General features: G+C 33.6%; 1 protein-coding gene across 2 annotated transcripts; it reads right to left on the bottom strand.

Annotated features, from left to right (window-relative positions):
- Positions 1-2,298: 2,298 nt before the first annotated feature.
- Positions 2,299-11,513, bottom strand: LOC141678571 (tRNA (cytidine(32)/guanosine(34)-2'-O)-methyltransferase). 2 transcript variants are annotated; one of them, XM_074484915.1, is made up of 12 exons: positions 11,478-11,513; positions 10,626-10,714; positions 10,447-10,540; positions 9,961-10,010; positions 9,173-9,222; positions 8,918-9,026; positions 8,201-8,261; positions 8,061-8,113; positions 7,079-7,171; positions 6,608-6,671; positions 3,145-3,252; positions 2,299-2,785 (listed from the first exon to the last, which is right to left on the bottom strand). In XM_074484915.1, the coding sequence occupies exons 2-12, from the start codon at positions 10,650-10,652 to the stop codon at positions 2,544-2,546; spliced, it is 951 nt and encodes a 316-aa protein (XP_074341016.1). In that variant the 5' UTR covers positions 10,653-10,714; positions 11,478-11,513; the 3' UTR covers positions 2,299-2,543. The 2 variants fall into 2 exon arrangements, with proteins under 2 accessions (XP_074341016.1, XP_074341015.1); XM_074484914.1 differs by lacking the exon at positions 11,478-11,513 and adding an exon at positions 11,279-11,434.
- Between the last annotated feature and the right edge of the window lie 440 nt (positions 11,514-11,953).

Genomic DNA, 11,953 nt, shown 5'->3' on the forward strand with positions numbered 1-11,953 from the left:
GTCTATTATCAGGACCATCCATCATTTTAGATAAGTTCGTTATTTGACGAGACTAATCTAATCTATAATACGGTATTCGTCTAAAATTATCGTGTCGTCCAAAATTATTATAGCGTAAAATTCAACTGCACTCGGTCGAAATATCAGTAGCAATCTTTATTCTAAGTTCCAACTAGTTTTAAAAATTAGTCACCAAAACATTCATGCGTGTATAAATAGTTCTCCCCATTGCCTCTCCGTCTCCAAAGACTTGTCCTCACCATTAGGCCAATAAAAAAACTCTCATAACTTGTCAACACCTACCCTCTCTCCCATTTTCTCTGAAAACATGAGTTTAACTCTTAGCCTTGGTTCTGATAGCAGTGTTAAGCATTCAACAAGCTTGAAAAAGCCAACAATTAGTAGCAAAAACCAGAGTTTCATATCACGTTCTTATAGTACTAACTCAAAGAGCCACAATGCATTTTCAGCTGAGTTTCTGAGGAGAATTGCAGACAAGATGGCGAAAACTTTAAGTTTAGTCACAATTAAACGATCATCGCGTAAAGTTTCTTCTTCTTCTTCTTCTTCTACTCTAGCAAGGTCAAGATCATATGCAGACACATCTCTTGACACTCAGAGAGCTGAAGCTGTTGAAGACTGTATCGAGTTCTTGAATTCCTCTTCATGTTTGCGAAAAAAATCAAATTCCATTTCTTGATTTTTTTTCCGGTTACTACTGAGAAGGATCATGTAAAATAGTAATATTTTTCTTGTTTTTTTTTTTAAGTTTTGAGAGTGTAAATTAGCTAGAATGTGTAATCAGATCATACATGGTTGTACAAAATTTTCTGCAGCAAGTCCCAGAAGGTCTCGATGTACGCAGTTTTACGCTTAAATTTAAGAGAATTCGATCAAGAGGTTTACAGATAAGTATGTTACTGAGTTTTGTAGCAAGGAGTTTGCCACTTGTGTATATTCTAGTTTCTTGATTTCTTCATACAGGTAGTTTTTGATATTCTATTTCTGCACAACAAGTTGCAGGCTATATGATGACGATTCATTTGTGAACTCCAAAGCTTTCTAAGACTAAAAAATTACATGTATAGCTAGAGGAGACGTAGACAAGAGGGTCTTGTCAGTCTTAGGCTGAAATTCCGGCTAAACTGAAAATTTTAGTAGGAATTTTTCTATTAAATCAAGATTTTTAGTCGAAAGTCAGTACGGAGTATAATTTTTACATTAAATCCCGGATTGCCTCTAAATATCAATGAGAAGTTATCAAAAATACTAAATTTTCTATTTTTTTTTGCGACTTTACTATCTTCTGAATTTTTTTTGCAAAAATACGTAATTAACCAAAATCAAACCGATATGCAACTAGTTGAACGGAGTTGCATGTAGTTGCAGAAACTCGTCAAAGGTTCATGTAGTTGATTTTAGTTGCCGAAAATCGTATTTTTGCAAAAAATTGAGAAATGATATTTTTGCAATTTTTTTAAAAAATAACAGTATTTTTGCAAAAATATTTTAGACTTGGTTATTATTCAAAAAAGCCCAATATCAATTGCTATATCATTTGTGTACATTTTTTGGGGGTTTGGTGTGAAACGAGAGAATTGCAAATGAGACAAGTCGATTTAAAATTTCAATCCGCGTAAACAAGTTCTTCACTGTCGAATTTCTGAAATCCCGACAAAATTTCGGTCCACGTAAACTGTCGAATTTCTTAAATCTCGTCGGAAATGAAAATTTTAACTGTTTTTCGGAGGTAAATTTGGTTTGGAGCGTGGGTCAGCTCCGAACTATTTGTTTGCAAACTTGCATGTGACAGAGGACATGGAATGGTTGTTGGTTCACCCTACATATAATCGTTCGTCAATTTGAGAGTCAATTCTGGAGGGACAATATTTGAAAAGACTGATAAGCACCATGCCCCTAGCCCATAGGGGTTCATTTCTGTGGACCATGTTTGTCTTTGTAGCTCTCATTCATTTTTAAAGAGTAAAACACATTCACCTATCCACCGTAAATTCGAATTCTCGATATCCCGTAAAAGCAATGCACAATCTTGCAAAACAAGATCTCTAACAAAACAAACAAACAAATTCATATAACAACGCCCACATGGTTAAGGGTCAACATAAGACTGCCATAAAAGTATTCAAAGTCACCTTTGCTACTGCATAGTGCATACATATAAAATTAGTCTAAGAGTGTTGTTTATTCAAATTGACAAAATTAACATTTAGACTTTTTAGTATAGAAATAACACGAGATTAACGTTGGCAATTTAAAACCATAGAGAAAGCTAACAAATTAAATGAAACCATCTACCACAAGATGGTATAAGTGCATAACCACTGATACACCATGTTTGAGGTCTGAAGTGGTTATTGCATACAGAAGAGCCAAAAACAGGGCATGATAGGCTCATAAATATGAAAGTTATATATGTTTTTCGATGTAACAAGTCAAGACGAGGACTTGAATAATTTGTAATGGTCCAGAAAAATTCAGTTGCATGTCAATTTCATATTGAAAAAGTTGATATGGTGGCATTATCAAGAATCAAGAGTGAGTTTCTCAAGATCACGGATTCCCTGATTTGAAGCTTTCTTCATTTCAAGAGCTCGTTTATAAGGTGGAGCAATTGGTGGTTGCACTGGATCCAAGCTTTGATAAGCTCCGTCAGCTCCTCTAGGAAGTGGATATGACCGATCAGAATCATATCCACTAAGGTCCCCACAAGCCAGAAACGGTATATACACTTTGTTTGGCCCTTCTAACCATCCGCTACTGCAATCTGTCATGTACTCGAGCAACAAAGTCACTTGTTAAATCTGATTGAAGGATGCTTAAAAGAAAAGTATAAGCCCTACATTCTGAATATGCCTCGATTTAAATAAAAATAACCAGAGCTGATACAAAATTATATTCAGTAGCTGATACAAAATTATATTCAGTAGCACTCTTCAGCCATACTAACTAAAAGATACCGATGTCATTCATGTGAAAAATATTAATCACTCTAGCGCCTGAACTAGATGTATGTAATGACAATTTATTGAGTGATGTACCACTTCATTACAGAGATTAGAATAGATAACTAAGAAAGTTCATGACTACAGTTATGTGAATAGGTAACTGATATACGAGATTTACCTAGATCATCAACTCCTGAAGGACTCCCAACCTTTTCAAGGACACGATGTAAATCTTTCTCATTAAATCCTTTGGGAGGTGAATAGTTCTCGCAAACTGCAAATGCCTCTGCATGACATTCGAGACATAAATTCAATAATCAATAATTACATAATGAGCTAAAAACATATTTTCTTGACACTAGATGACTATATAATTTCATTCATACTAAAATTTATCTTTCTGTTCATGAGGCCATTACGATGCCAGGGTAGGAGGAAAACCTAAAAAAATAATTCAGAAACGGTAAATTTCCGAATTAGCTATAATCAAATGAACTCTTACACACAAGCAAAGAATCATGTATTTGGCATTGAGGAGATGGAACAACAAAGCTGCCATGTCATTTAAGAGAAAATAGAGAACCCTTAACAGCTTTCTGATAAGGATCAGGGAACGTATACTGACTAGCACGGATAAATAACTACGCACTTCAGATTATTAGAAGTCGTTCTTTACTAAATTACACTCACGGGAATTTATTATTGGGATAATTAGAAATTCATTAATTAAATCGCAGGTGGGACATCTTTCCACTTGTGCCCTCAAGTGGTCTGAACATTTAATGCAGAACAAACAAAGACAGTAATAGCTTCCTCGGACCCTCCTCCGTTTCCTATTTATAACTTTCCTAGTTTCCTGTAAATCAAAATGTTTCTGAAATGGTGCCAAACACTCCTTGTCAATCTCAGTAACAATCATGGTTCTACTAATACTCGGTTATAGTATTGAGGTACGAATGAGCTAAAGTGCAAAGAACCCTTTTCTCCTATTTTAATTGATACAAAAGGAAGAAATACGAGATGATTTAGTGATGTCATACTGAAGAATAAAGAGATACATTAAATACAAAACCCAGAGCTAAAACATTTACAGCTGCACAAAACAGAGACATCTGTAGAGCACAAACTATGCATATGCCAAATGAGACAGGTTTCAAACACTTGTGGACCCTAAAGCTCTTAAAATGTTTGTTTCCATTCTATAATTCGTCTTAGAATACAAATACTGGGTACTCCACCAGTTGAAAGTAACCAAGACCACCATCTCATCAATTGTCACAAATGGTAAGCTAAGCAATCATTACATCACTAATACTATTAAAACCTGTTTCTCCCTACCAAATTCATGCACCAAGTTAATCCACTACTCCACTCTGTCAAATCACTTTACCACACTACCATATGACAACTATCTCATAACCCTCGTTACAAGTTTTCATAACATTATTACGTCATAAAATTCACTACCTCTAATCACTTGTCATCATCAGCATTTAAAATATACTCACCAAAATCCTTAGAGCTATGTTGGTTTACCCAGACAAAATTCCAAGAATATTTCCGATTTGTTCTCATTTTACAAAATTTAATCTTTTCAAATATTCTCAAGGACTGATTCTTATCACATTTTTTAGGGGACTGGGACTACATATCAGTATATCACCAATTCCATGCTATAAGTAATACCCCTGAAATGAAATAAGAAGTTTTTCATAAATTATACCATGGGACTGCTTGAAAGAGTCAAGTATGATAAAATGAAATCAAACTGGAAACAATCCTTAAACTATAGTCTTGCGTAAACAAAAACATAGCATTCACTCCTTCTACTCTATAGTGGGCTACATCAGTGCCACACATTGACACCACCTCCACAATATCCTAGTATTGCATTAGCTCTACTGACACCCAAGCAAACGATTAGAACCCACTGAGTTATTGGGGTTATATCACCTTTTATAGCAGTGCTTGATATATAAACAGCAAGTACAAGTATGAACTGTTGACGATTATCTTCTGGCCAGGAGAGAAATATGTTATCTACTTCTAAAAGTTTGAACTAGACGATTTAAATACTTACATTTGTAATAAAAAATAAGATGATTCACTATTTGCCAGAATTTTGCACTTAAGAGATAGCACAAACACCCACAAGTGGTCGAGCATTTAATTGCATGACCAAAAAACACAGTAATAAATTCCTCAGACCCTGCTCAATTTCTTTTGGCTAATTTCCTTCTCAATTTTCTCTTCACAAGTTCCCCAATTTTATTATAATTCAGAATGTTGTTAAAATATTAGAAAAAACTCCTAGTTAGTCTCAGTAACAAGCCTGATTTGACTTGATGTCATGCAAAGTTAAAAAAGACAACCCCCCCCCCCTCCCCCTCCCTTTGTTTGGTTTCAATTGACAAGGAAAGAAGAAATAAGACCTATTTTGTGATGCCATACTAAAGAAATAAGAAATAGAATATGTACACAAACCAGAGCTATAACAGCTACAGGTCATACAGCTACAAGAAACAGAGATATCTGTGGAGCATAAACTAATTCTATGCAAACAAAGACATGTTTTGAACACTTGTGGACCCTATTCTTCTAAACATGTTTGTTTGCATTCAAAAGTTCGTCTTAGAATAAACATTCTGGGTACACAACCAATTAAAAGTAACCAAGACCATCGTTTTGTCAGAAATGGTAAACTAAGCAATCATTAATCACTTTTAATAATACTTCTTTTTTCTCCCACCAAATATACACACTAAATTCATTTACAACTGCACTCTGTCAACTAACTACACTAAACTATCGAATGACAACATCTCATAACCTCCACTACCAGTTCTCAATCAATTATCATGTCATAACATTCATTTCCTCCAACCACTTTTTATTATCAGCATGTAGATCATAATCATTGAAATCAGTAAATTCCTTTAGCTATGTTTGTTTGCGCAGACTGAATCGTAATATAACTTTTGAGATAATTTCATGATTTTTTTTCTCATATTTAAGTTCATTAGAGGGGGAGACTACATTATACAACCCCTCCATGCTACTAAGTAATACCACCCCATTTGAACTAACTATGAAAACAGATCCATAGGACTATCTACAAGGTTTAAGTATGAAAAAATAATAGTAGCAACTAAAACCAGAACCTTAGATAGTAGGCCGTGAAAACATATATTGCATTTGTTCCTTCTACTCAATACCAGGTGTGCTACATCATAGATGTGCATTGACGCGACCTAGCCCACCTTAATGATACCCTTGTGCTGTATAAGCTCTAGTGAAATTAAGCACTCCAGAAGATCTCACTGACTGTTTGGGATACATAACCTATTCTGGAAGTGCCTCAAGGTTTTAACAGTGAGGAGGAGCATTAACTGTTGGAAATTATCTTGTTGCCAGAAAGTTAAGATTTGTATTCAGATGTTCAAGCGAGGAAAATGAATCAAAGGGTTTCTAGTCTTCATAATCCTTAAGATAGCCAACTCAAAGCTCGAGATATCGGAAATCATAGAGTTTGAGCGCTTGACCTCTAAACTAATAGAACAAAATAAATGTACTTACTATATAAACGTCTAAGGCTACCACAGTAATTCATTTAAAAAAATCTAAAAAAGTTCAACTCTCACCAATGCTTGAATTACGGCTGCTCTTTGGTTTAGCAAAAGTCACTTCTGTGAAAAATAGCTTTAGCTGCAGTTGATAAAAACATTATGAATGAATTATGAGTTGAACTTTAAGCATAGTAAAAATTGCAAGCTAAAATGCTATAACAGGTGAATTTAGAAACAATCTTTCCTCTATGATAAACCCAAGCACCTATGTCCAAAATTAGTTGGCACTGGGTATATTGACTTCTGCCATCATAGCATCACTTCCTTTTAGAAGGTATTGCCGATAGACAATTACATTGCTCAAATCTCCCTACTGGAAAATTCACTTTGATTATATAAGGGTATCTAGAAATGAACAGTTCAATTCGAGAATACAAACATCCTCCCCTCCCCCTCGACATACTAAAAAACTGGAATGCAACGCAAAGTTCTTGCATTTCTTCTCTGAGATCTAAAATCAAACTTAGTATGAAAGAAACCACTAACCTGACAGTATAAGAGACTTGTATCTTTTCCTCGAAATATTTTTGCAATAAATCTGCCACCTTCTTTCAGAATGTGAGTGACTATTGTTAAGCCCTGCAAGCAAACATTGAATTGAATATTAAATAATGCAATTATTGGAAGAAATTAATCTTTAGCAATTATAACATGCATAGCAATTCAATATCAATCTTTGTTAAGAGTTAAGACTACCAGTACGACAAGAACCCAAACATAGCCCTTTATACACAGTTGTTTTTAACAAGAAAATACAAAACAGTGAAGGAAAAGAACCATAACGCAGTTGGAGGAAAGGAAAAATCGAGAAACTGAAAAAAAAATTCAAAGTGGGAGAGAAATGAAAAAATCACCAAAAGAGCTCAAGTTATTCAGGATGCAATTCTAAATTTGTGCCTCACAAAGAGTCATGGGATGGGTACTAAGAGATGCAAAAAGAGATTTTCTATCTCAAGTAATCAACTGGCATGAAAAAAATTTGGTTTGCCAGCATGCTTGTATCACCACATTATAAGGACACATCAAAGTCCAATATTTATCTAGACTCCAAAGAGACACTGAATACATCAAGTAATCATATACAGAATATGTTTGTCGTCGAATGATATTTGTTAGAAACGTCAAAGGAATCTAAAATGGTCAAAAACAGGAAAAACATGCAGATGAAATGAAAAGTTGATATAAAAGGTAGTGCTGTCGTAGCTCTACCACTGCAACTGGCATACCACAGTCGGTCAGTATGTATTATTAATAAGAAAAAGATATTGGCATTTATTATCATTTCTGACAAATCTAGACTTGAAAATAACTCTTCAACTTCAGAAGACTACCTACTTTTCAGCTAACTAGAGTATGCTCTTGTTTTATAATAAGGATTTAGCCATATAAAAATTTTATGTACATATGCCACAAACAATGAAGATAAAAGTAACAAAATTTCTAGTTAGAAATAAAGCTGAATAGTTACAGCCAATATGAGTTGAGATTGAACAAATTCGTCCATGTCATGAAGTCCAGTCACTGTATATCATAGAGAAAAACCTATTAGGAAAACAATAAAGAAGTAAATCTATTAATGAAGATGTCAATACCAATATGTGTTCCTACCATCAGGAGCACCATCACAGACAACTAGGTCGGCTTTGCATCCATCAAAGTGTCTAATGACCTGGAAGTGAAAAGAAAGCAAACTTGATTATCTTATAACATATTAAAGTTATACAATTGTACATACAATTCATCTTTTCATGCATATATCTAAGAGAGTAGGAGTAAGGTAGCCTTTTCTGTTTGAGAAAGATCTAAAACTACTCTTCAGTTTGTGAGATAAAAATTTCTGCAGAACCTTTTATCCTCAATCAGCTGTTAACAAGTAAAAGTTGGTCTATGCAACATTAACAATATCTATCATACAGATAGGGTAATTCCTCTTATATCTGTATAAATTTGCTTTCTACTGCTTTACACTTGTTAAAAGTTGGATCATTGCTGGATTCCTAACATTCACTCAAATCTCAATATTCTTTCTACTTTCTTAAAAAAAATTATGCAGGAAGGTCTACCACTCAAATCTCAATATTCTGTGCAGGATGGTCTACCACGATCAAATACTTTGCTCTATCCATAAATGACAATATCAACGAGACCAATTTTTTTTATAAAAATGAAAAAGAACTAGCCGGTACAGGGGAATTGAGCTTGCATTCTGCATCTACAGCAATATTACGTCGAACAGATATTAATGTACATGGAGAAAGACAATGACATAACAATATCATTGCAATAAAAGTTTATGAGCAGTGGTGAGGACAGATAACTCTATACCACTTCAGCTGTTCGAGCATTTGTTATATCACCCTGCACCTGAATAACCCCATCGATTGGAGCCATAGGTTGCAGATCAATAGCCACAATAAGTGGAAGATCGCACTCCCTGCAAATAGTGATCAAGACAAAATATATCTATTGAACATGGTGATTAGTATTACCAGAATGAAAGGATAATATTACAGAACGATACTGATGATGCAGACAAGAAGCATAGTATCACAGAACTTTAAGCCAAAAAAAGTATCTCACTTGGAATCAGGGGAAAGCTTTGCTGGGAGATACAATTTACGGCTCAACACCTGTGACAGAAGTAAAACATCAAAATGTAACTGAAGGATTACAATTTACGGCTCAACACCTGTGACAAAAGTAAAACATCAAATATATATAAATGAAGGATTACAATTTGCGGCTCAACACCTGTGAAAGAAGTAAAAATATTTGTATTCTGACATGTGATCCTTTTTAAGTGAATGTTTCTCAGCTAGTTGATGTATGCTATTAATTTAAGTTAATAATACTTTTAGGTCTCTGTAATATGTAAACAAACAAAATTTGTTAGATGATCCGTTCCGGCTTACATTGATCTATTAGAATTACAGTTTGATATAAGTTGACAGGATTATTTTATAAAAGTACAATTTTATATGAATACCTACAGAAAATTTAAAGTAACAAACACAGTAAACAAAACAATAATATTCATAAGAATGTCGGACAGAGTATGTGACAGATATCAAAAATACCAGCTTCAAAATTACAACAATTACATCAAAATAAAAGGAAATAAAAATTATGATATGGGAAGATTATAAAAACACTCCTTTTTAAAAAACGGTCCGTGTGATGTTTGTTGTTGCACCGGCATGTGAATCAATAAAAATCTTGAGTCCTTCTGGAGATGTATATCGACTAAATGGATAGTACTAACAATTAATTTTGGAATGTAGTTGACTGACTTCAGTTTTAAAACCCCTTCAGTGCTCAATGTCGTCAAATAAATATTACCAAGAAAGTAGTAAAGGTTTCATAACAACCTGACTCCAGCTACCAGGCGCTGCACAGAGATCTACCACATGCCGAACCCCTGCAGATATTTGTCAATTCGAATACATTACTTAAAAGTGTAATCTGATAGCAATGTCATAGAAAACCTAGTCCAGCACTCCAGTTAAGAATACAAACATGTATACGAGCATAAGAATTACACTATGCTCATTTTTTAGAATTGGTTTTAGATCATTACACATGCACAGAGACACATACACACACATACATGTAATATAAACATCTACCGAAGCTCGTTCTGCATTTGAAACCAATTGACAACCTTTTCAGCAAGTAAAAACATCTGATGCATAATGTTTAGGAACACCTGTGAATTTAATACCAAGTATTACATACACACACATTGACCATTACCGAACCAACTTATACTGTATCATGTCCGATCTGAACCTCAATTGTGTAGCATACACTACGAGAAATTTGAGAAACACGTAAAAGTATTGGTAATTCTGTACCTTCAAATATGTTAAATTCCTCATCAATCTGGAGGAGTTTAAAGGCACTTCGAGCACGCCAACCTTCTTCTTTTGCTTTCCTGTAGTAAATATCCTGCAAAATAAACCAAACCACTAATGAACTAGCATTGAATGAGAAGCATAAACAATTTAGAACCCGATGTTGCAAGAAGAAGTACCCTTTTATCTCGCGAAGCTTTACCCATATATTAAAGCCTGTATGCTTCGAGTTAATTTACACTTCCAATACACGTTCTAAGAATGATGACTAGAAAAACGAAAAAACATAATAAGTAAAGTTGTAGGCCGAACAACTGCAGTTTGCACGAAATATAAGGCATTTACGTAATCAAAACAATAATTCAACAAAACCATACGACGTTAAGTTTTGCAGCTTACTATCTTAAATTGATCAGTCTATTGTAATCGTTTACTAGTAAATTATCCTAGGACATCAACTAACATCTTAACGACTTGAAATATACATACACGTAATACAATTCATAAGAGTGGTGAGCACCTTGACAACTTATTCTATAAACACACTACATAACATCTTGCATGAAATAATTAAAACAACCATCCCTAATTAACACAAAAATCGAAAATACATAAAACTACAACACTTTGCAATATAAATTTTTTAGTAAATATAATTTTTATTAAGGGCTAAATACAATTCAAACCCAGCTAGACATTTCATCAAACACCTTGCAAGCACTTTCAAACTCAGCAATACAAGCAACAAAAACAGGTGTATAAATCCTAATAAAAAATTGATCTTTAGTAAAAGGGCACACTCAAATTGCATTAAAAAAGAATGATGATTTACAAGTAAAATTAAACCCCCTTTGCGCTGTTCTTGATTAGATTAGCTTCTAAACAGTGTCTTTTCTCGTAGGTTATTCAAGCTTAAGCTAAAACTGTATTATACAGTGGCGCTGGCCCAACAAAACACAAAACCCAGATTCGATTTTAGATTCGATTAAATAATACTGATCTACATATTATAGGAACGGAATGTGTATAACCTGTATTTTTTTTTGATTGATTTCGTTATTTCCATTTACGATTGTGATAATAACCGGAAATGGACTTTCTTTAGTTGATTTAGCTATCACCATTTTTTATGGTCTGATCTTTTTAATGAAGTTATCAGGACCGTTCGATTTTATATTAATACAATAACTAAATAAATAAAAGGGCTTTTTTGAAAAATATCAAAGTCTAAAAATATTTTTTTTTTGCAAAAATACTGTCAGTTTTTTAAAAAAAAATGTAAAAATACTTTTTTTTTTTGCAAAAATAAGGCTTTTTACAACTGGAATCAATTTGATACAACCTTAGACGAGTTACATATCTGTTTGATTTTGGTTTATTCCGTATTTTTGTAAAAAGTTCAGAAAATAATAAAATCACAAAAAAAAATAAAAAAGTTAGTATTTTTGGTAAATTCTCTAAATAAAATTCACTCCATGCCTTTTTATTTGTCATTTTTGAAAAAAAA

Source organism: Apium graveolens, chromosome 8 (genome assembly GCF_009905375.1).
Source record: "Apium graveolens cultivar Ventura chromosome 8, ASM990537v1, whole genome shotgun sequence".
In the NCBI taxonomy this organism is placed as follows: Eukaryota; Viridiplantae; Streptophyta; class Magnoliopsida; order Apiales; family Apiaceae; genus Apium; species Apium graveolens.